At 42.7% G+C, this 26,403-nt stretch overlaps 1 protein-coding gene across 1 annotated transcript in view; it reads right to left on the reverse strand.

Moving 5' to 3' along the window:
- The window catches only part of GFRA2 (GDNF family receptor alpha 2), a 104,667-nt gene that overhangs the window by 46,554 nt on the left and 31,710 nt on the right, over nucleotides 1-26,403 (reverse strand). The window contains 1 exon segment of the mRNA XM_020975777.2: nucleotides 23,849-24,203. Within this exon segment, the coding sequence (XP_020831436.1) occupies nucleotides 23,849-24,203 (355 nt within the window).

Here is a 26,403-nt window from a genome sequence, read left to right on the forward strand (position 1 = left end):
CATAGGGAACTTGGAGCTTATCTCTGGGGCTCTTTTGGTAGATTTCACTCTAAGCCGAAGCAATAAGGAGTGGGCTGCAGCTAGCTCTGGCTACTGGCTAGCCAATTGTTAAATTTCCAGTGTCATCCTGGAAATTGGTAAATGCCACAAATTAGGGCTTCATTGATTATTTTGTTGATTGTCTCAACTTAAGTAAGTGACGGAGTAAATGTTAGTAATTCCCATTAAACTTACGGGAAGAACCAGTTGTTAAACATTTACCATTTATAACTATAGTATAAGCCAAGTGAATATAACAAAATACTAATGATAACCAAGCCAAACTTTTATTGGGTTTAATATATTAACAACAGAATGGGTTTCATATTTTCTATCTTACTAAATCTCCTCCTCATTTTAGCACTGAATCTATTGTTTTTGGAGGCAATCAGGGTTAAGTGACTTGCCCAGAGTCACACAGCTAGGAGGTGTCAGGCCAGATTTGAACTCTGATATTCCTGACTCTAGGGCTGTGCTCAATCCACTTTGCCACCTCACTGCCCCGCAAATCTATTGGTTAGTTGCAGTCCATATCAATCAATCAAGAAGTATTTGTGAAAGGTTACTGTGTGCAAGACACAGGGCTAAGTGCTGGGGATATGAAGAAAAATCAAAAATAGTCCCTTCCCTCAAGGAGCTTTACATTCTAATTGAAGAGACAGCATGTGCATAAATAAGCATATACAAGATATATTCACAGTAAATAAAATAATCTTAGCAAGGAAAATATAGACAGACCAGAAAAGGCCTCTTGCAGAAGGTGGCATTTGAGCTGAGTCTTGAAGGAAACCAGAGGGGAACCTGTGGCCCTTTAGGTCCTCAAGTGCAGCCCTTTGACGAGTCCACCTTTTACAGAACAAACCCTTTTATGAAGGGGATTTGTTCTGTGAAGTTTGAATTCAGTCGAAGAGCCACACTTTGATGGAGGTGAGGAGGAAAAGGATTCTAGGAGAGATTATTGTGTGTAAGGAACAGCAAATAGGACCTATGGCTGAAGCATGGAAGGGAGCAATAGTATAAGAAGCCTGGAAAGGTAGGAAGGGGCCAGGGCGTAAAGAGTTATATTTGATCCAAAAGGTAATAGGGAGCCACTGGAGTTTATTGGAACTCCTGCATTTTATAAGCACTTCCTGGAGCATACTGGAAACTGAGTTAAATTTCTTGCAGTAGCTATAGTTTCTCTTTCATACCTCAACTAGTTTTTCTTACTCTGACATTTTTAAGAATTGAAGATCAAAATAAATAAATAAATCTTTAAAAAAAAGAATTGAAGATCATTCTTCAAACATAAAGTCTATTTTATAATTTAATCAACAGGTTGAGAGATGGCCAAGTGGAATGGATTCAAGATCTGCCCTCTAACAGACACTAACTATGTGACCCTGGCCAAATTATTTAACCTCATGGTGCCTCCCAAGCAATTCTCTTTATACAGTGGAGAGCAAGTTCTAATGTGCCTTGGAAGAAGTTTCCTCATTGAAAGTCTACTGGGATAGGAAACTGAAGCCTGGGCACCATATTTGGCCCTCTGCCTTTTTTTTGTACCGCTCTGAGCCAAGAAGCATTTTTACCTTATTCGGTTAGTAGGCCCTACCACTGAAATCACAGTTCTGGTCTGGAAAACAACAAAAGGTGAAGAGAATGATTGAGCACCCTTGGTTTGGTTTCAACATTGGTGAAAAAGTCCTGCTGCCCACACTTACTTAAACATTCAAGGGAAATTACCGAACTTTAACATCATATTTTCAAATTATGCTCTAAGAAGAAAAATAAATTTAAATTTTACTAATTCAAATATTAATCTGAGGTCACATTTGAACCCAGGTCTTTCTGACTCCAGGCCCAGCACTCTATCCACTACACTATCTATGTACTACATAATTCAGTGACACCGGCCTTCTAAAATGCTGCTTCTCATGCATGACAAGCCATCTCACAATTCCATGCCTTTTCAATGGCTCTCCATTGCCGTCCCTTCTTGCCTTCATGTCCTGGTTTCTCAGGTTTCTCTCAAACCTAAGTTCAAACCCCAACTTCTATAGGAGGCCTTTCTGGATCTCCACGCCTTCTACAACTCCTTGCTGCTAATGCCTTCCCTCTGAGATTTTCTTCCATTTACACTGTCTACATCTTGGATGTAGTTGTTTGTATATTGTCTTCCCCCTTAGAATGTGAGCTCCCTGAGGGCAGGACCCTATTTTTGCCTTTCTTTGTATAACCAGAACTTAGCTGGCATGTAATAAGTGCTAATGATACCTGGCACACAGTAAGTGCTTAATAAATGCTCATTGGCTGACTCTACTCCACTACCTTTCCTCATCTAATCCAATCCCCATCATTTTACAGGGACTGAAATGGAGATTCAGAGAGAGAAGCATCTTCCCCAAGGTCAGATAAGTGGAATAGCCATGCCTGGAACCTTGGTCTTTTGCTTCTAAGTTCCTTGAGGGTAGGAGCTGTATTTTGCTGCTATTTGTCCTCCAGAGCTTAGCCTGTCACATAGTAGGCACTTAATGATGTTTATTGACTGACTGACTTGACTGTGTTCCTTCCCCTACATAATTCTGCCTTTCTTTAGAGCAAACGACAAAGACTTCAAAGCAGCCAAATTAGATGTCACAAAATTCAGACACTAAAACTTTTACAGTCACTCACAGGAGAACAGAGCCCCTGTGGCCCTTATTCACAACTTTCTGACTCTTATTTTATAAACTGTTTTAGTAAGCCTGATTATCTCATTTCCTAGCTAAAAGATGAGAAGCAATAAACAGAGAGAGAGATCTATTTAAAAACCTGACAACAAGAAAGAGACAGAAATATTATTCAAAGCAGATACCAGAACTTTTTTTTTTTAAGGCAATCTAGGGCCATTTAGCACAAGGACAAACAATTCTACACACTTCAATAGCCCTTGAGGATGTGGCTGTATTACAACATGAGTACAATGCCTGGTAGTGTAACAATGAACCTGAGTCATCAAAACAAGCTTAAATTATGTTCAGCATTGTCTGCTTAAGAAGGCAGGGAAGTGTGTAATATATTTTATAAAGATTTTCACTTAAAACAGTTATTTTTTTTAACATGAGTGCATAAAATGATAAGCTTCAGTTTTCTGGAAAATCTGCTTCTGTGAAACAGTTCATTCCCCAGTGGTACTGAATTAACAATAGTAATGACAATAATAGCATTTATATGGTACTTAATAGATTGAAAAGTATTTTACATGGGTTAACTTCTTTAATCCTAACAATAAACACTTGATGTCGGCACTATTATTTCTATTTTAGATAAAGATACTAAGACTAAGAGAAGTGACGTGCCCACCTTGTAAGAGTCTGAGGCAGAATTCAAATTCCGGTCTTCCAGACTCCAAGGGGAGCACTCTACCACCTGGTGTTGTTCAGCTGGGTCAAACTCTTTGTGACCCATGGACCAAAGGGTTTTATTGGCAAGGATACTGAAGTGGTTTGCCATTTCTTTCACCAGTGGATTAAAGCAAGCAGAGGTTAAGTGACTTGCCCAAGGTCATACAGCTAGTAAATGTTTGAGGCCAGATTTCAATTCAAGTCTTCCAGACTCCAGGCCCAGAACTCTATCCACTGAGCCATCCAGCTGCCCCTGCTGTACCATCCAGCTACTTCTAAATGAGGCATAATAAAAGAGGTATTACCATATGCACATAGGGTACAGACTGACCACGCTCCTGAAAAGTCCAGCCCTGTGGTTTGCAAGACCCTTGAGGCAGGACCTTGGATAGAATTGAGGAGAGAATTCCTAGGACTCTCTGACAATGTATTAGATTGCAAATTCCGTGAGGGCAGGGACCATCTTTTGCCTTTTTATGTCCCCAGGGATTAGCACAGTCCCGGCTCTTAGTAGATGTTTAATAAATGTTTGTTGATTGATTGATTAAAACTATCAAATGATCCATTCTCTTCCCAAGTGGGGAAGGTGCAAAGGCTCTGGTCCTATCTGCCCTTGCACCAGAATTTAGGGGACAGGAAAGCCATATTGACTGGATTCAACAGCAGTCAGAAGCAAACCTCTCATGTAGCAGCCAGCTCCTATCTTATCAAACCTTTCAACCCCTCCTCCATTGCTTCTGTTCACACCATACTCCACATCTGGAATGTTTGCAGTGATGGTGGTAAATATTTAACAATCAGCTCTGGGAGGAGGGTATGCAGGACATACTTTTATGTTTAATCTGCATTATTAACATTTTCTTGATCACTTTCTTAAATCAACACCCAACAGAACAATAAACCAAGGCCAGATTTATAGCCTTTGTCCATTTCCAAGGAGTAAAGGGTGGCTGTGAATGTTTAACAATCGCCTCTGAAGCACCAGTTTGAACTGGCTCCGGCAAACCCCGAATGTCTTTGCTCATCTCTCCCATCTTTTCCCTCGGAGTTGAAGTATGGTATAGTCAGAAGAAAGCTGATCTGGGAACCTAGAGGACCTGGATCTGAATTCTACCTCTCACATGGACTCACTGTGTGACCATGAACAAGTCACACGACATCCCCAAGCTTCAGTTTCTTTTTCTGTAAAATGGGAACAATGATAACCTGTCCTTCCCTGCCTCCCACAGTTGTTGTGAGTTACAAATTAGCAAATATATATAAAGCACTTTGCAGATTTTAAAACACAATAGAAATATCAGGCATTATTGTTGACCATGTGACATCCTTCAAGGCCTATGTCAAAATCTGTCTTTTGGGGCAGCAAGGTGGTGTAGTGGATAGAACACCGGCCCTGGATTCAGGAGGACCTGAGTTCAAATCTGGCCTCAGACACATAACGCTTACTAGCTGTGTGACCCTGGGCAGCAAGTCATTTAATCCCATTGCCTAACAAAAAAAAAAAAACTTGTCTCCTCCAACTTCCCTAACTCACAAGGATCTCCTCCCTCACCTAAATTACAGCTCTCAGTGTCTGTACCAGCCCCTGAGGTTTATCCTTTCTTTGCATTGTTAGCTTTTCATTTTTGTCTACCTTGTCTCCCTAACTAGACTCTGTTCCTGAAGGCAGGGACCGTCTGGATTCTCTTTGTATCCTCTGAGTCTCCAACATGTGCTGGGTATTCAATAAACACATGGTTATCAATTGATTCATTGATTCATTGATTGATGTGGTTGTTTGGTTCCAGAAGTCCCCAAAGGCTGGAGAGTCTTCCAAGTTGATGACAATGAAGAAATATTGGAAAGGAGAGTAGTTACATAGTCAACACACTTACTTTATAGTTTATACTCTTTGCCTAGGAATATATGTATACACATGTATGTGTGTATGTGTATATAAAGACTGACAGACAAAAAGAGAGAGACAGTGAAAGAAAGAGAAAGAGGAGAGAGGAATAGTGGAATGGAGAGAGGAGGAGAGAGGGAAGGGGAAAGGAGAAGAGAGAGAGGAGGGGACAGAAGAGAAGGGAGAGGAGAGGGGAGGGGAAAGGAGGGGAGAAGAGAAGAAGAGGAAGGAGAGAGAGAGAAAAAGAGAGAGAGAGAGAGAGAGAGAGAGAGAGAGAGAGATCTTCTTCTCCTTTATCTTCCATAAAGCCAGAGATTCTGGATCACAAGACTACAAAGCAGCCAAAAAAAAATTCCCCCCACTGCTAACCTTGGGCACATCACTTCTACTCCCTGGGCCTCAGTTTTCTCATCTGTGTATTGGAAAGGAAGAATAGAACTAGATCATTGGTTACCATTCTTTCCCACCAAGATCTACTTTTAGAAAAAAAAAATTGTCATAAACTCCTATAATAGTAATTGTACTTTTAGAGGCAAGTAGGTGGCATAAGTAGATAGATAAAGCATTGAAAGTGGAGCCTAAATTCAAATATTGCCTCAGATACTTACTAGCTGTGTGACCCCGGAGAAGTTCCTTAATCTCTGTCTGTCTCATCTGTAAAATGGGGATAATAATAGCACCTACCTTCCAGGGTTGTTATGAGGATAAAATGAAATAATATTTGTAAAGTGCTTTGCAAATCTTAAAGCAATATATAAATGCTATTATTAATATTAGTATCCACTGATGAAGGAACTAAATAATTTGATAGGGAGCCCTTCAGGGCCCTCCCTCACCTTTCCCCCAGGAGCCCATCGTGCATAGGTTGGGAACCATTGAATTAGATAATCTCTAAAGTCCCTTCTGGCTCTAAAATTCTGTGATGTCATCCTGGAAAACCCTGGGGAAAGGGAAGGGGCAGAGAAAGTGATGGCTCATTTTGATGGGCCCCTCCCCTCTTAACCACCTGGCGGTTTATCCCAGGCAAAGCCAGGCCCTGGCTGAGCTGGGGACTGCTGGAAGCCCTGCACTAGTTAAAATACATCTATCTGCAGCATTCAGAAAATAGCTATCTACAGTATTGCTTTCAGCTATAATGGAAAACTGATGGCTTTTATCTCCCCAAGTTTATGACTATTGATGGGATGGAAGCTGGGGTTTGATGACCATTTAATAGCCGACCCTGCGCAGTTAGAGGAGCAGCAGAAAGCAATGAAAGCACCAAGATGATTGTCTGGCAGAGAATTCTCCGCTGACGTCCAGGAAGCAAAACAACCTCCCTCCCCGGGCTTGGACAGAAAAAAAAAATCAAAGTCATCATCATTTCTCTTTTTCCCCTCCTTTCTGCCACTGACCTCTAGGAGGCTGATGTAAGGGTGGGGGAGACAATGCCTGCCTAATCCTCTGTGGATGCAGAAGAGGCAAGAGGAGGAAGCAGGAAAAGGAGCTGGAGCCAATAACCCAAATAAACACACACCTCCTCCCCCTCCCTACCCCGGCCCACCTCCAGTATTCTGGGCTGCCAGGGTGCCAGGATCCTTCAGGTGCCAACATGTCTTGGTGATAAGGTATGGCTGGGCTCTACTAGCCATGGAAGAAATCTGCTAATAATCCAAAGATCCCAGAGAGCTCTTCAAGGAGAGTGGTGGTAAAAGAAAAACAGGGAGTTTTGTACTTTTCCTATCCTGGGTCCTTCTACACTGTCCTGAGAACCACAAGGTCCTACTAGCCCTGAACACTACTAGAGTCAAAAGTCTATGGATTCTACAAATCACTAACCCCTTTCTCTCTTCTTTCCATGGTCCAAGTCCACCCTAAGCTGATGTCCCAAACCAAAATCCTTTATTTTTTCAGCAGCCCTCTGAGAATCCTCTAAAAACTTTGATAATAAGCTGGCATCAGAAGGTATAATCACAAGTGCCACGAACCCTTTTCATATGGAGTCAGCATGAAGTAATAGAAAGAACATCAAGCTAGGATGAAGAAGACCTGAGACTGAGCTCCTTCTCTGCTTCCTTTACACCTCAGGGTATCCACAATTGGCTAGAAAAGGAAAAAACTGCTTTCTTCCTCCTGAAGATATTTATCAAGCAAGAGAATGGAAGTGTAGGGGTTAGGCAGGCATTCTCTCCTCAACTCTTCCATCAACCTCCTAGAGATAAGTTACACAAAGGGGGAGGGGGAGAGAGACATAAATGATGATGAGTACACCAAGAAGGCAGCAAGGAACCTTACCAAGAATAAGAACTGGATAGTCTGAGAACTTGGAAAAAATTGAAGCTGGGTTCACCAAACCATCTCCATTCATTAAAAGCAGCCAAGCACCATTCCCAAGGAATAGAGGGCAGGTAGACCTTAAGCACCATAAAGCATCAGAGTTCTTTGATAGCCACCACTTTTTAATAAGCATCTTCACTCTAGGAATCTTTTCAGAGCTTCCAATCCCACAATTTGACCCAAAGTACTCTCTACAAGGTTACTACTAATGACCTCTTGACTGCTAAATCTGGTGGCCTTTTTTCAGTCCTCCAACTCTTTTTGCCTTCTCTGAGGCTTTTGATAGTGTTAATTATCCTCTCCTTCCTTGATTTCTGTACTATTTCTCTCTCCTGGATCTCTTCCTATGTGTCTGTCTACTTTGCTGGATCACCATCCATCTCTTCCACCCTTAACCAATGCTCCTCAGGGTTCCATCCTGGGCTCTCTTCTTTTCTCTCTTTATACACCCTCTCTTGGAGATCTCATCAGCTCCCAAAAGTTCAACTGCACTTCTGTGTAGATGACTCCAAAATCTATTTATCTAGCCCTAAACACTCTCCTAAATTTGAATCATGCACATCATTTGCCTGCTGAATGAATCTCCTCATGGATGTCCTATGTGTATTTCAAATTCAACACATTAAAAATAAAATTATCTTCCTTTTTAAAACTATCCCCTGTCAAATTTCCCAATTTCTGATAAAAACACTACTATCCTCCCAGTCACCCAGGTGCATAGCCTCAAAATCATCCTGAATCCCCCCCCGCCACAAACACACACACACACACACACACACACATACACACACACACACACACACACCCCAACGTCCAACTGGTTATCAAGTCTTGACAATCCTCCATGCCTGCCAAACTGAGCTTCAACTTGACATGGTATCTCCCATCTCCACACCTTTGTATAAACAGACTCTCTTCCCTTCCTACAATGCACCCCTTTAGCCCCTCTACATCTCCTTCAAGCTTCAGTTCAGGTGCCACCTCCTATGTCAAGCCTTTCTGATCACACACACACCCCCAGCCAATTTCACCTTCCTGAAATTACTTAGTATTAATTTATCTGTGTGTATGTTGTTGCGAGTCATAAAACTTCTTGGGGAAAGCAAGTATTATGTTCTTGATTTTGGATCCCTAGGACCTTGGACAGTTCCTCTCCAATGACAGGAGCTTCATATTATGTGTTGAATTCAGTTGAATCCTATCTCCACCACATCTCTTACATATGTCCCCTTTTCTCCAATCATACAGCCACCACTCCAGTTCAGGTCAGATGGATGACTGTAATATCCTGCTAATTGTTCTCTCTCCTTCTTGAGCCCAACCTCTGTTAGTCACCAAAATAATCTTCCTAAAGCACAAATCTGACCATGTCATTCTTCTTCTCAAGAGTCTTCATTAGCTCCCCATTTCCTAGAGGATAAATACAAACTACTTAGCCTGGACTTTGAGGATCTCCACAAGCTGGCTGGTGCTTTCCCATCTGTATTTCATACTACTTCCCTTCATGAACTCTCCATTCCCATCAAACTGAACCACTAACTGTTTCCTGAATTCAACACCCCATCTTTCACCTCCCTAAATTCACACGAGCCATTTGGTAGCTTGGCTCCACATTTGCCATGTATGCAACGCCCACCCTGGATCCTCGTCCACTTGTCTGGATCCTTCTCTTCCTTCAAGCGTCAGCCTTTCCTTAGCTTTCAAATTGTTAGTATTCTCTTCTTTGTCTTATTTGTGTATATGGCACATTCTCTGAGTCAGATGTAAACTGCTCTTGAGGGCTTGGACTATTTATTTTTTCAATTCACTTTACTACACATTTATAAGTGCCTACTATGTGCAGGATTTCTGTTAAGTGCTGCAGATACAAGGACTAAAACAAAATTCCCTGCCTCATGGAGCTTACATTCTATTGGGGCTAGATTACTCCAACACTCTATTCCTTCACTCGTATTCCCTAATGGGTAAGTGAAACTGTAGAAAATCACAAAGCTGTGCTTATGGAGTCCACTCCATATTTGTGTTACATCATCTTACCTAGTTCATCATTGTGGCAAGACAATCCTTTTACATCTCCCTCATTGACTTCTAAGCCCACTCACCACAACAACTGCTCTAAATCTTTTCATCTCTCCTCAAACCTCCCTTTGCTCCCCACTCCCCACCCTGACCCTTTCACCTGAGAGCCTTGCCTCATATTTCACTGAAAAAGTTAGCCTGGTACCACATGGGTTAACTCACACCATCCACTAAGCATTCTCCCTTCCTAGCCCAAGTATTAGAAGATAAAGGTCCACATCTTCTCCAATTGCTTCTTCCCATTAGTGAGGAAAAGTTGGAGGCTTGATTACCCCTGCTACATCAGCCTCCCAAGTCTTATTTGCTCACTGGTTGCCACTCAGAAGCCATTGCTAACAGATTTCTCAAGGAATTTCAAATCAGCCTTCCTGAAACCAGGAGAAGATTGTTGTTCAGTCCCCAATTTGAGTTATTCTTGGCAAAGATACTGGAATGGTTTGACATTTCCTTCTCCAGTTCATTTACAGATGAAGAACCTGAGGTAAACAGGGTTAAGTGATTTGCCACAGCTAGTATCTGAGGTCACATTTGAACTCAGGTCCTCCTGACTCTATTCACTGCACCACCTCGCTGCCCAAGGGGAAGATTAGCAAATATCAATCAATAATCCTTGCTTAGTATATTTAAAGCTCCCCAAGTAAAACAAAATACTTAGGAAATGGAATGAAGGGATCCAGAAACAGGGGACAGTGTGAGAGCTAAATACCCTAAAACCACTTTGGTTTTCTTGGTTTTCAGGCATTATACCTTAGCATACAGCCATGGGTAGGGAGAGCACACACCCTATTTAGTCTTCTCTGGCAGGCCTGATGGTCCCTTCTTGGAACTCTCTCACTGATAATATTGTAATCCTAAATTCATTTTTTAACCATTGCCCAATACTTATCCCTCTCCCGTGTTTTGTATTTTATTTTCCTTGGAGTCTTGGAAAATTGTTAAAGAGTATATGGTATGTTCAGTGACTCTATTATTACCCCCAAGCTGTTTTTTTTCCCACAAGAAGATAGAGGCCACATTCTCCCTAAAGACCAATGCTTAATGCTTTTATTCTCTTTCTTTCTTAAGAGAGTGACCCAAATCACCAAACAGATATCACACTCAAACACAATAACAATAAAGGGTATTTACATAGACTTTACAATTTATTAAATGCTTTACTTACTTTATCTTTGTCATGGCAACCCTGTGAAGCCAGTAGGACAAGAACCATTACTCCCATTATACAGATTTTAAAAAAACTATGATAGAGAGAGGTTAAGAGATTTGCCCCAAATCACATGATTAATAAGTGAGCCAGCATTTGAACCTAGGTCTTTCTATTCCGAATCTAATACTTTGTTTATTATACAGGAATATCAAACTCAACATGTCCAAAATGGAACCATTATCTTCCCCCCCCACCCCTGAAACCCATTCTTCTTCCTACTTCCCCTACTTCTATCCAGCTGTTCACAACTTCAGTCATCCTCCACTCTTACCTCTCCACATCTAATCAGTTGCCAAATCTTATTGATTCTACCTCTGCAACTTGGCTTGTGTCTCTCCCTTCTCTCTATTGTTACCACAACCATCCTTATTCAGGCCCTTACCACCTCTCACCTGAATTATTGCAATAGCTTCACAATTGGACTCCTTGCCTCAAATCTCTCACTTCTCTAATCAATCTCCCACAGAGTTGCTGGATTGATCATTGAAAAGCCCAAGTCAGACCATAACATTCACCTACTTGAGACTCTTCAGTGCTTCCCTATTTTCTCTAGGATATGATATAAACTCCTTTTTGGCCTTTAAAGTCCTTCACAATCTGATTCCAACCTGTCTTTCCAGGCCGATTTCATAATACTTCCCTTCATGCATTGGACAGTTTAGCCAAATGGGCTGTCTTGTTAGTCCTGTTCTCTGTACAGCTCCATACCTTTACACAGGTGGTCCCCTATGCCTAGAACACAGTCCCTCCTCACATCTAGCCCTGGTAACCCCAGTTCCCTTCAAAACTCAGTTCATATGGCACCTGCTATACAAGCTTTTTCAGATCCTCCTCCCCTGCCCCATCTTCAGTAGTTAGTGGTATCTCCCGCTCATTTTTATATTTTTCAATTTACTTATCTTGGTATGTATTGTTTTCTTTCCCCCAGCAAAACATAAACTCCTTGAGGGCAAATACTATTCTGTTTTAGTCTTTGTATGCCCAGTTCACAGGCTGTGCCCCTTTTAGACTTGCTCTCTCCCCCTCCCACACATACTTGAATTCACAGGTTGTGTCCACTGGTGAAATCACTAACCCAGGTTCAAGATACTCTGCGGATCTTCACACCTAACCCTATAACTCAGAGGCCCCCACAGATGTGTTTACCTTTTAGTCACCAGTCAGACAGAGAACACAATTAGCCCAAAGCAAAGACATTTACTGAAATGGCAAAGAAAAGAAACAACCAAACATCTCCTCAGAAATCTGGGGTGCAGTTTCCCTCAAATATAGCCAACATCAGCAGGATTAGAGGACACAAATAGAGGTCGTGAACAGAAAGACACACACTGGAGGAGCTTGAGTGTGTTCAAGGAGGATACAGAGACAGAGGAGGGGCCTAATGGAAGCTTGTTGTTGTTATACAGCCAACCTCCTGGCAAAAACAAAAACAACAAAATGCCCTTGACTGTTGGCCATAGCATCCACAATAGAAACTCTGCTCCTTCCCCTCACCCCCATCCTTCCCTTTCAGTGTCTCCTGAATCAGTGGCACAAGAGTCTTCTCTTCAGGTTATGTGGCTTCAACATCGCTTGCCTTCCATGGGATGTGAGTTACTCCCCAAGCCCTGGACAAGTGACCTCAATTGGTTTAAGGCACACTATGGTCCATGAGGCTTCCAGTTAGAAGCAACAAAATAGAGTAGGAAGCATTGCAGGCTTAGAGACCTAGAGTTTTATTCCAAGCTCTGCCAGGTACTAGCTATGTGATTATGGGTAAATCACTTCAACCTTTTTGAGCCTTGGTTTCTTCATCTGTGAAGTGGGAATAAGAATGTTTATACTACCTTCTCCATAGGATTGTCATGGAGATCAAATGAGATGTGCATATGGCGATCAAATGAGATGTGCATATGGCAATCAAATGAGATGTGTATATAAAGGATTTTATGACTACTAAGGGTTATAGAAATATAAGTCTTCTATATCTATCTTTAAATGGCACTTTTCGATGGCCCAAAGCAGGATGTAAAGGTAAAAAAAGTGAGGACAGAATTAGAATGCCCCAGGTACTCACTATTCCAGAAATGAGGAGGTAGGGGAGTCTACCTAGGTTTTTCTCTGTCCTGCCACCTGGCCTCAGGCTCTGCTCCCAGATTCTGTCTTGAAGATCATAGATTGAGGCACAGACAGTCCAAGTGACTTGTTCTCCAGGGTCACATAGCTTATTAGTATCTGAAGTGGGATTGAAACCCAAGTCTTCTTGACTTCAAGGTTATGTAACTTCATCTCTCCTATACAGTACACACTTCTCTTTTAGGCAGGGGAGCATCCTCAGTGTCTCATTAACATCCCAAGCTCATTCCTTGTGCAATGTCCTCATGTATGTTGTTCCATCTGTTTGGAATGACTTCCTCTCTTTCAGTCCCCAAATCACCCACCCTTCATAGCTTATCTCAAGTCTCACCCCGTCATTGAAGCCTTTCTTAACCACTCAGGAGCTCAATGATCTCCCCCTTCTCTGAACTTCTCCCCAATGCACTTAGAGTCTGTACCATATAATTTAGCACTTAATCATCAAAGTATCCAGCAGGACTTCTTACTTCTAGCAGCTGACCTATAACAACCAAGCTATTCTGTAAGGAGATAAGATGCAGCCTCAGAGTACCACCCAGAAGAGTGTGAGTCAAACACAGGATTCCTAAGACCATCTCTCAGTCACTAGCAGCCCTGATTCCATTGCTGGGGACACTAATCCCTGTACTCACCTCCTTCTTGTCCTACCGAAGGGCCTGAGGGACTTGAGGCTATCCCCGGATTGGAGTCCTATTTATATTCATCTGCGGTGACTGGCATTTTTAAAAAACAGCATGCCAGGAAGTGAGGTTTGGGCCAGCACTGAGTTGTTCATAAATCTTTCACCCTTGGCCCACCAAGAAAAACAAGTCATTTTTTCCAAAGGTCTATCTTAAACAGGATCTTAAGAAGCACTGTTTATGGAAAATGCACCACCCTTCAGTGCCCACCAGTATACATGAATATAAGCTTCTTAAAAGATGGGGCTATTTTCAATTTGTATACCCAATATCTAACACAGTGCCTTGCACACAGCAAGCATTTATTAATTGTTTGTTGGATTGAGTTAAATGAAAACGAAGGTCATTCTTTAAGTGGCCTTGCATCCATAGAAGCAGAGGCTGGCAAAGGTTATGGGGCCAAATGAGGCCACTCTGGGGTTCCTAGTCACATTCCAAATCCAAAGGGTTCCCTGAATTTCCAAGATTCCAGTTTGTAAACCCTTCCAAGAAAAAGGAATCTTTTGGCATTTCCTAGGATCCATCACTGATTTAATGTGAATCTGGAACCCCAACATCACTTGGACATATGAACCAACTAAAATTTGATTGAGGGAACCAAACCTTAAAACCAGTTAGAATTAGAGGTAACCAACCACTTCACATCCTTACCCCTTCTTCTCACTCCATTTATAGTGAGTAAGCATGAAAGCTCAGTGGTGAGATGGGTAACTCATTCCATTTAATTCAATAAATATTCATTAAAAATCTACTGTGTGTAGGGCACTGTGCTAGATGGGGGGGGGAGGGGGAAAAGGAGTGGGAGGAGAATAAGCCAAGATACAACATATCCACAAATAAGCCAATATAAGTATAAATATAAGTAAGACAAAATAATTTCCAGAAGTGATGGTGATCATGAGGAAGGATATGAAAAGGCCTCATGCAGGATGTTGGACCTGAGCTCTGCTTTCTGGCTTGGACTTCCCAACCCACCCCCAAGCTTCAACAAGGAACTGTCAATGTTTAATCAGAGACTTCTTCGGATGCCTTGATCTTAGGAGAGGCTTAGACACTTTATCGTTAGTGACATTTAATAAGATGGCATGGCAGAGTCCGCTAAATATCACCCCAGTGATGTATTAGATCTGTCAAAGGTGTTCCTAGCAGCGAATCAATGAACCAGCTCTAATTTGGGGCTGGTCCATGTGAGCTGTGGCAGAGCCTCCTTCCCAAATTTCATGTCAAAGCTTTAAATGACACCAGGGCAAAGTCAGGTGGGCTCCCTGTGTTGAAGGGGAGATGGGAAATGATAGTTCTAAGAAAGTCAGTAATGAGTAGCTAAAGCACAAGGCATATGTTGGGAAGATATCCAAGGTGGAAGCTTCACTTCCAAATGGCCAGATCCCAAGAGGCATGTTTGTTATTCATCAGTACTGGCTTCAGCTCGTCAGCTCCAAAAGGCAAAGAAAGGTTCATTCCACATCCACCCACCTCCACCGTCACCATCATCATCACCACCATAGTTCTTGACTTCTACCATGTGAATCAACAAGATTTTCCACGTAGAGAAACAAAGTTCTCCATGGAGGAATCATGTTGCTTAACTAACAGGCAAAGCTGGAAAAGGAAGGGAGGTGCCCATGACTCCACAGTAAGGGAACTGAGGGAATTGGGAAAATAAGTGGCTAATTGGTGGGAATTGAATGAATCACACTGACACCAGCTTGCGACTCAATTCTGAAGCTAGTTCAGTTTCCTTTTTATCCAATTATGGGTCTAGTCCAGGAGTGGGGAACCTGTGACCTCTTGGCCACATGTGGCCTCGAAGTCACAGGTTCCCTACCCCTGGGTACAACTTCTGTCCTGTGAGAAAATGTTTTTCAGTTGTAGGAACTGAGAGAAAATTCGGTTGTGTGTTTGAACCTAGCCCTGCATGGCTAGGAAGCTGGACCATCCTGCTCAGAGCCCCTTCACTAAGGACCTAGGTTATGCAGACCAGAAACCCAGTCAGATTCAAAGAAAGATGCAAGGAGTTTTCTCACAATTGTACAACTCAAGCCACCCCCATGTCTTATCTGAAAACTGGCCCCACACTTAGTAATCAGTTAAGTTAAGCAAAGGAACCACATTCCTTTGACTGTTTACAGACACCGTGGGAGGTAGGACACCTCTTTTTCTCATTTCAGGGAACGGCACCTGTTCACTCTCTCCTTCCCAACTTGGATAGTCCCTAATCTCTCATCCAATTAGAAATCAGATTACCTAATGTTGTATTGTTTCCTTTTAATTAATTGGCCTTATTTGATCAGTTGTTTTTAATATATAGAAGTCTATTTCCCCCTGTATTCAGGGTCCAGAACTAAGCTGAGGAGGTCTGGTCCCCCCTTGTCAGGCAATTGGCATGCATTGCTTAATAAATTAGTATGCTTAGAAGACAATAAACTTTGTTTCCTCAGTCATTTCATCTTTCACCCACCACAACAGTCCAACAACTAAACTCAGGTTGCGCATTCTCTAGATTCACAGTCGGGGCTCACACCTGTGAGTGGGTGTGTCCAGGGCTCCAGCCTGTGGTAGCCCACCCTGGACCTTCCTATGGAGACTAGTGGAGGAAGGATGAATGCACTTCTCAGTGGCCTGACCAAGGTGGGTTTGCGGGGTGAGGCAGGGAGGCAGCTTGAATCAGAGCCTATGGTGAAATTTTCAGCATCAGTATTTATACCTCAGAAATTGTCAAACACTACGAATCAGGGCTTGATTTATTGTTCTGACAATTGTCTAGACTTAAGAAAGTGATGGAGAAAATGTTTGTTTTTTCAAGTGTGTCCTTTTTCAGAGCCGGTTGTTAAACAAATAACCAGCATACTCCTGCCTGAGTGCAAGGACTCCTGGAAGAAGAGAGGGAATCAAAACTTTCTTTTCTCCTTTCTCCCAGCCCTTACCGTATGGACATGTGAAGAGCTCTCCAAATATACCCTCCTGCCCTGCCAAATTACAAGTTAGAGGGCTTACAGCAAAGTCACTTCCCCAAGAGCAAATCAGGAGTAGAAGATGAAATCAACTGGTGACACCATAAAACCATAGAATTTCAGGTGTGGAAGAGACTTAAAGAGAGCAACTATTGTGTATAGTGATCTTTGTATACAGCATCTGAAACACATTAATACTTATTGATTGGTTGATCTATTCCAACCCTCTCTTGTTAAATACAAGCAAACCAAAACCAGTGGAGGAAAAGCTATTTTCCTATGGTCACTTAGTGACAGAGTCAGGATTAAAACCTATATCTTCTAACTCCCAGCCCAGTGCTACTGCCATTACATGGTTGTTCAATTGTTTCCAACTCTTCATGACCCCATTTGGAGTTTTCTTGGCAACAATACTGGAGCGGTTTTGCCATTTCCTTCTCCAGCTCATTTACAGATGAGGAAACTGAGGCAAACAGAGTTAAGTGACTTGCTCACACAGCTAGTAAGCATCTGAAGCTGGATTTGAACAAGCCTTCCTAACTCCAGGCCTGTTGCTCTATCTACTTCACCACCTTATTGCACACCATTATATGGTAGTGTCTCTATTTGCTATCAGTCTTCTATCTCCTTCCTGCTACCCCCATCTCAATTCTGAACTTTGCTATGGCTAAATTTAATTTCAGAAGGAAAATTATCTCAAATGGAATACACTGTAAGAGCAATTCTTGAATTTTTTTTAATATCATGAAAGCCTTTGGGCCCCTCCTCAGAGTTTTTAAATGCATAAAATAAAACATGTCAGAAAGTAATGGAAACCCACCGTATTGAAATTAAGACGTAACTTTTACCATCGAAGTTGACAGAGCCCCTGAAATCTATCCACAGATCCTCTGGTGGGGGAGGGGGTAGATCACAGCTTTTTGACCTGAGATGTATGATGGATCCCAGTTCAAGAATGTTCTATATGGGGCAGCTAGGCGGAGCAGTGAATAGAGCTCTGGCCTTGAAGTCAGGAGGACCTGAGTTCAAGTCCAGCCTCAGACACTTGATACATACTTAGCTGTGTGACCTTGGGCAAGTCACTTAACCCCGATTGCCTCATTAAAAAAAAAAAAGGAAACAAACGAAAGAATGCTCTACAGCTTCATTTTTTCCTAATCCCCTAGCCATCCAAGATTCCAGAAAGCAATTCCATCCCTGCCTTTCCCCAGCCACTTCAATGGTAATGTATGAATAGCAGATAGCTTGGTGATAGTAAACAGTCCTAAGAGTTAAAGCTTATCTGGTCACTGCTGTAAGCAAATGAAATAGCCCACTCATCATCCTGGCCTTAGACTATTCCTCTTCTATGGGATAGAACCCCTTGAAACTTTAGGAAAATGTTTAAACCACAAAAACGGCAATACCTCTTCCATTACCCAACAGTGAATCAAGAATGCATTAGCTAGGGAGCAGCTAGGTGGCACAGTGGCTAGAGTGCCGGACCTGAGTTCAAATCTGGCCTCAGACCAAACACCTGACACTTACTAGCTGTGTGACCCTGGGCCAGTCACTTAACCCCAATTGCCTTAAAAAAAAAAAAAAAGGATGCATTAGCTAAAAGTTACCCTGAACAAGCTTGGTATATCTGGTTTAGTGCCTCCGCTTAGTGTGAACTCTGAGTTCCTTGGTTTCTTTGACCCTTAATATTCCCCACTCTTTGGTCTTTTGAAACACTCCCTTCTGTTTTATCCCTATTTTGTCCTAGTAGACAGTTATTTGTCTCTTTAAACTGTTTCTCTCTGGGGCGTAATACCTACTCTGAGCATGCAATCATAGCCCTATATGAGAGCTGGAAGTGAACCCCCTCATTTTCTAGACAAAAGAACTGAGAGAAGTGGCCTGCCAAAGGTCATACCATCACTTGGCAGCCAAACCGTCACTAGGACCCCAGTGTCTTTAATCTATTGTTCTTTCTGTTACTCAAAACAACCATGATTCTTTCTACTCGTCTTTCTATATGCTTTCTGATCTCACAGGCTCAAATGGAAAGCCCATGCAGGTGACTCCCAGATCTGCAAACCCAGCCTTCACCTCTCTCCTTAGCAGTAGTCCCTAATTCTCAGCTGCCTGCCTGACATCTCCACTTGGGTGAACCATAGGAATTTCGAATTCAACATGTCCAAAATAGAACTCATCATCTTTTCCTCTAAGTCTATTCTTCCTCCTAACTTCCCTATTTCTGCCAACTGCACCATAATTCCTCCCATCACCCAACTTTGTTAACTAGGGAATCTTTCATAACTCTTCATTCTCACCCGCCCCCAATATCTAATCAGATGTCAAGTTTTGTTGATTCTAGACTGTGAGCTCCCAGAGAGCAGGGACTGTCTTTTGCCTTTCTTTGTACTCCAAGAACTTAGCACAGAGCCTGGCCCACAGTAGGTGCTTCATAAACACTCATTGAGTAACTTCCATTTCTCAGATCTGTCCCATCTCTCTACTTGCCCCATGGCCACCTTAGTGTAGACCTTCCCCTTTCCAATCCACCATACACTGATATTCCTGATGCACAGGTATGCCGTGTCACATCTTTAGGTCTTCTGTATAAAATGAAGGCTTTTCAGACATGTAAAGCCCTCATAATCTTGCTCCAGCCTAATTCACTAAACTGATCACTGTTCTCATGCATTCTACACTACAGTCAAACCACATCCTTGCTATTCCCTTTACAACTTCTGTCTCCAGACCTTGGCACAGGCATGATCTGCTCCTTCAAGAGTGCTTTCCTGATTCCCCTCGTTACCAGTGCCTCCACTCCACCTCTCCTCTGTGAATATGTTGGATCCCTCTAAGAGAATGTAAAGTCTTTGAGGGCCAGGATTTTCTGATATTTTTTCTTTATAACCTCAGCGACTAGCCTAGTAACCTGACATATAGTAGACACTGAATAAGTGTTTGCTGTTTGACTGATTGATCCAGGCTACCTCTTTCATGAGGAAATGTTGTACCTTCCTTTTCATCCACTCACCTCCACTTGTCCACATTTAGGCCCAATCTCTCTCCTGAGCTCCAGATCCATATCTCCAACCACCTCATGGACTTCTCTACCTAAAAGCCTCAAATTTAGCATCTCTGAAATCAAACTCACCATCTTTACTACTGAAACAGCTCCCTTTCCTGAGTTTTCTTTGTTGGGTTGTTGTTTAGTCTTCTCCAATGCTTCTTGACCCCATGGATCATAGTGTCTATATGAGTTTCTTGGCATTGATACTGGAATGGTTTGTCATTTCCCTCTCCGGCGGATTAAGGCAAACAGAGGTTAAGTGACTTGCCCAGAGCTATACAACAAGTAAGTGTCTGAGGCCAGATTTGAACTTAGGTCTTCCTAACTCCTGGCCCAGCGCTCTCTTCACTGTGCCACCCATCTGCCTCCTCTCTCCTGATCATCATTTTCTGTTAATGTAAAGTTCTTAACCTAGAGCCCACAAACTCTTTTTTTAAATTTTTTGAGAACTGTATTTCCATATGATTGGTTTCCTTTGTAATCTCATGTATTATATTTTTGCATTTAAAAATATTCTGACCTCCAAAGGGGTCCATGTCACAAAAAAAGTAAAAAAACATCTGTTTTAAAGCATCCATTATTCTTCCAGTCATCATAATGCCTTCTCCTCCACCCCCCCATATCCAACCAATTATAAAAGCATTTCACAGAATCACAAAGTTAGAAGGTATCCTCAGAAGTTATCTAGTCCAAGCCTCGATAGAAATCATTAATCTCATCTATAATGTCTCCTAGAAGGGATCACTCAGCCTCCATCATCACCCATGCCATCCTATTCCGTGTAATTATCTAGAAGTTGTTATTATATTGAGCTGGAATCTACTTTCCTATTAATCCTATTTCTACCCTCCAGGGTCAAACAGAATAAATTTAATCTATTTTCTACATGATAACCCTTCAAAGACCTGAATGCAGAAATCATATTTTCCCTAAGTCTTTCCTTTTTCAGGTTAAACTTCCCCAGTCTGTTCAACTACTTCCCATTTTAATCATTTCAAATCATTTTACCATCTTGATCATCCTCACCTTGACACACACCAGCTTGTCAGATATCCTTCCTCAAATGTGATGCCCACAATAGACAGATATGCTGACCAGGGCAAAGTAAAACCTGATAAAAATCTGCCTCATTCTGAACACAATGTCTCATTGTGTTAGGTCCCATATGACCTAAGATCATGGATGCTTTTGTAGTTACCATCCCATACTATTGACTATATTGAGTTTATCATCACTTTCACATGAAACATTGTTTAACCAAAACTCTCCCTTCCTATATTTGTGAAGGTAATTTTTTTGGACCCATACATAGGACTTTACATTTATTCCCCCATTATGTTTATTTTATTAGATTTAGCACATTTTTCTATCCTGTCAAAATCTTTTTTTATGCCCTTTCTGTGATCCCAACCCAATGGCTATCTCTTTCAGCTTTGCTTTACCCTCACACTTAATAAGCATACCACCTATGCTTTCCTCCAAGTCACTGATAAGAATGCTGAACAGAAAAGAGCCAAAAACAGAGTCTAGGAGATTCCACTAGACACTGCCCTCCATAGTTACATCTACCATTCATCACCTCTTTGTTGTGCAGGTGGGGCAAATCATTCATCCAGTTCAGAATCCATCAAAAGGAATTCTATCAAAACTCCTCTTAAACCTCTCAACCATACATTTCCCTTTCACTCTCTCTACTATCTGCTACCCTCATTACTTCTCACAGAGATGATGAAATAGTCTCCAACTGGGCTTATATCCTCTCTAGTTCCAGCTCCATCCCATCCATCCTATTTACCACTGCCAGAGATCTAATCATGTCACTCTTCAGTTCAAAAACATTCAGCAGCTCCCCATTGCCTATTTGAACTTCTATGAACTTCTTCATCATGCCTTCCTTTCCCAAGAATCTTATCATTGGACAATTTCATTATCCTGCAAGACTGAATCAGCCTCAGTATTCACTCAAGTCTTATCACTACCCTCTGTCCCTCTGATTGAACATTCTGGCTAGAGGGCAGGGATGTGGGCTGTAGGGCCCCTATTCAAGGAGAGGGCTCAGCATTGTTTTCTCCCTACTTCCCACCAGTTACACTGCTTTTGGACTTCTCCAGCATGTCCCCACACTAAGTACCTTCCCCTTTCCCCAACCCCCAACTCTGCTTTTCAGCTTCCTTCTAGGTGTTGTCTCCCCCCCCATTAGACTATAAGCTCCTTGAGGGTAAGGATTGTCTTTTTTTTTAACTTGAATTTATATTCCCAACAGAGGCTGACACTCAGTAGTCCCTTAACAAACGTTTACTGACAGCCTGATTACAGAATAAAGTAAATCCTCAGCCAAGTATTCAAGAACCACCATAATTTGATTTTGTTATTTATTCCTCTCTACTCAATGGTATGCTGGTAAATGTTTAACAACTGTCTCTCCAAAAAACAATTGTAGATGTCCCTATGACATACTTGAGGTTTAATCTGCATTATTACATTTGCTGGATCACTTTCTTAAGCTTAGGAAGTCTACAAAACAAGAAAGCAAGTCCTGATGAGCAGCATTTGCCAATTTCCAAGGTGTAAATGACCACACTGAAAACTTAGCAATCAGCTCTTCTGAGCCATTTTGAGCTAGCTTCAGCACAACCCTGCCTCATCGGTAAATTTTAACTCCAGGCAGATCTCTCTCCCTCTTCTGCCAGCCTTCCCCACCCCTCTCACCCCAGCCCCTGCAGTTTCTTAGGAGTTCTCTGCTGAACTTTCACTTTTTTTCTGGTACTATGCATGATACAGAAGAAAGAACATCGAACTTGGAGCGAGAGTTCACATTCTGGCTCTAAATATATTAGTTATGTGACTATAGACAAGTCACTTAACCATTTTTAGAGCCTTGGTTTATGCATGTAAAAATGGTGGGCAATAATCTTTCATGACCTACCTCGAAGGGCTGTCGTGAGAAAAACATTTTGGAAACCTTAAAGCCCTAGACAAATGTGAATTATCTTCTGAGCTATTCATGCACATCTCAGCACAAAGGAACATGGAGCATGATCATTTAAAGTGTTTAAAGGGTTTTCAGGACTTCATTTGGACCTGTTCACATTGGATTCAAGTGTTACTGTAGCAGAGGCATGCATGACTGAGCAGCTCAGTGTATGCACCATGGAATGGCCTCTGCAAACCCATCCCCTGAACATTCCACACACTCCAAGCCAACACTGACTACATTATAATGTGTGTGCATGTGCATGTGCATGTGTGTGTGTGTGTGTGTGTGTTGTGTGTGTGTGTGTGTCTCTCTCTCTCTCCTACTCCATCTCCTTCCTTTTTCTTCTCTCTGTCTCTCTTGGTCTCTGATTCTATCTCTCCTTCACTCCCTCCCACTATGTCTTCTCTCCTCTCTCTCTCTCTCTCTCTCTCTCTCTCCTACTCCATCTCCTTCCTTTTTCCTCTCTCTGTCTCTCTTGGTCTCTGATTCTATCTCTCCTTCACTCCCTCCCATTATGTCTTCTCTCCTCTCTCTCTCTCTCTCCTACTATCTCTCTCTCCCCTAGTCTCTCCCTCCCCTAGTCTCTCTCTCTTTCTATCTATCTCTGTCTCTAACTCTCTCTCTTTCCTATTCTCTCTCCTTTCTCTGCTCTCTGTCTCTCTAGGTCTCTGATTCTGTCTCTCCTTCCCTCCCTCCCACTATCTCTTCTCTCTCCTCTCTCCTCTCTTTCACTCTGTCCTTTCTCTTACTCTCTTAGTCTCTCTACTCTCTTTTTCTCTTTCTCTCTCACTGTCTCCCCCTCTCTCTCCTACTCTCTCTCTCTCCTAATCTCTCCCCCCCCCCCCCCCCCCCTCTCTTTCTGTCTCTCCCTCTCTCTCTTTCCCCTTCCTTCCCTCTTTCCTCTGTCTGTCTCTCTTGGCCTCAGATTCTGTCTCTTCTTCCCTCCCTCTCATTCTGTCTTCTCTCCTCCCTCCCTCTCTCTCCTCTCTCTCTGTCTCTGTCTCTGTCTCTGTCTCTCTCTCTCTCTCTCTCTCTCTCTCTCTCTCTCTCTCTCTCTCTCTCTCTCTCTCACACACACACACACACACACACACACACACACCCCTGCCCAATACTCTCTGGTAACAGAAGGCCACTGAGCTGCCCTGACCCTCCCTAGGCGGCAGCAAGCGCCAGAGGCGTTCTCACCGGCACAGGTGGTCAGTGCGGCACACGTTCCGCAGGTCCAAGCAGTTGGGCTTCTCCTTGTCCTCGTAGGAGCAGCTGGGGAGGATGGTCTGTCGGCGGCGCTCGGCACAGGCCTGGTCGCGGCAGGAGCAGAAGAGCATGCGGTAGGTGTACTCGCTGGGCACCCTGTCGAAGAACTGGCGCAGGGCCTTGTGGCACTTGCGACGGTTGCAGCGCTCAAAGTTGGAGACTTCGCGGTTGCAGGTGGAGATGTAGGCCGAGCGCAGCCTCTTGCAGTTCTCGTTCAGGTTGCAGGCCTTGGCGGCGTCTAGGCAGTGGTTACTTTTCGCACTCATGGCCGGGTCTGCCCCTGTCCCTGAGGAGGAGGAAGGGGGTCAGAGGTCATCAGGAGCATGGCACAAAGGCAGAAATATAAATAATAATAAGCTCTCATAGCCGCACAGTACTTCATGCCTTTTAAAGTACATATACATCACCCAGTATCTCACGGTGTGACTGGCCCATTGACAGATGAGGAAGCTAAGCCCGGAAAGGCTACGTAATTTCACATCAGACGGCTTAGGTTTGAATCCTAGCTTTTATCTCTTGACCTATGCGACCTCGGGCAAATTACTTCTACAGGCCTCAGTTTCCCCATCGTGATGACCACTAAAGTCCGACTCTAAGTCAATAATCCTTCTTATTTAGATGACAACCCAGTTCTACTGATTATTTCTACTCTACTTAAAAATTATCCCTATAATAGCTGACATTTACTATGGACTTTAAAGTTTGCAAGCACTGCCCATCCATTATTTCACAGGGTCCTCATAACAGTTCTACAAAATAGACACTACAGGTACCCCGTTACCCCCATTTTAGAGATGAAGAAACTGATGGCCAGAGAGATGAGCAAGCTGAATCACAGGATCACAGACTGAGAGCTGGGAAGGGTCTCTCTCAGAAGCCATCCAGGGGCAGCTGGGTGGCGCAGTGGATAGAGCACCAGCCCTGAAGTCAGGAGGACCCGAGTTCAAATCTGGCCTCAGACCAAACACTTGACACTTACTAGCTGTGTGACCCTGGGCAAATCACTTAACCCCAAATGCCTTACAATAAAAAAAAAATTAAAAAAAAAAAGAAGCCATCCAGGCCAACTCCATCATTTTACAGATGAGCAAACTGAGACTCAAGGGCATTTAGTGATTTGATTTGCCCAGGGTCACACAACTAATAACTATCAGAGGCTGAATAGGACTCCCAGGTCTTATGGCTCTAGGTCCAGCTGTGTGGCCACTATCTCACCCTGCCTCAGTCCAGGGCTCTTCCATCACAACACAAACTACACGGCCCCAGCCAGAGCAGGACAGTTATGGCTGACAGGCTCATAGACGTACAGCTGGAAGAATCTTAGAAGTTATTGAGCCCAAGCCCATTTTATAGATGAAGAAACTGAGGCCTAGAAAGGTAAAGTGATTTGCTCAAGGTTACACAAGAAATGAGTGTCAGAAGCAGGATTTGAATCCTAGACCCACTGTGGCACACTGCCTGGCTTGGAGCAAGGATATCACACAAACGTGGGCAGAAAGCTAAAGCATGAGATGGAACTGAAACATCCCTGGACAAATCAAGGTGTTAGTCTTGCTACTACTATCCTGGGGGGTCTACCTGACTGAGCCCAAGGAGGATGTATCACAAACACCACCATCATACCAGCGGCTGGGGACAAAAAGACAAAAATCAAAGAATTCACATTCCATCATGGAGAACAATGTGTATACAGATGATTACGTACAAAATAAATACGAGATAATTCGGGGTGTAGGGAAAACAGCTAGCACCTGGAGGATGTCAGAAAAAGACTGGCATATGAGCTAGTGTTTGAGCTATATTCTGAAGGAAACCTGAGATTCTGATAGGTAGAGGTGAGAAGGAAGTTCATTCCAAACATGGGAGCCAGATTGCGCAGAGATGGGTGACAGAAGGTGGAGTTTCATGTGGGATGAGCAGCAGGAATGCCAATTTGAATGGATCAAAGAGTGCATGAAGGTGAGAGATGTATAATAAGGCTGCAAAGGTACTTTGGTGCCAGGTTTTTTAAACCCAGCATTTACAATAGATCCTAAAGGCAATAGGGAGCCAGTGAAGTTTACTGAGCAAAAGAGTGACAGTCAAATCTGTGCTTTAGGAATATCACCTGTGTGACGTTGGGCAAATCACTTAAGTGCACTGGGCCTCAGTTTTCTCTTCCGTTCAGTGAAAGTGTTGAGCTCAATGGCACTCCTGGAATGCAATCTCTTTCTTCTCAACTGGCGTTTCTCCATTGGCAAATAGCTTAGGTTCAAGTAGTTGCTAGATAATGACTTGGATCTATTTGGTATATGCTAAGTAAAGAAAACTAGAATGAGATTCAGAGGAACAGGGTTAAATTCACAGCTCTGCTGTGGATTTATTTTACTACCTAGTAGTCATTCAATAAATATTTATAGACTGACTAATTAACTATCTGTGTGACTTTGAACAAATTTGTTGTAGTTGTTGTTTGGTTATTTTTCAGTCCAACTCTTCGTGACCCC

Source organism: Phascolarctos cinereus, unplaced genomic scaffold (genome assembly GCF_003287225.1).
Source record: "Phascolarctos cinereus isolate Bilbo 61053 unplaced genomic scaffold, phaCin_HiC Scaffold_2;HRSCAF=192, whole genome shotgun sequence".
Classification (NCBI taxonomy): Eukaryota; Metazoa; Chordata; class Mammalia; order Diprotodontia; family Phascolarctidae; genus Phascolarctos; species Phascolarctos cinereus.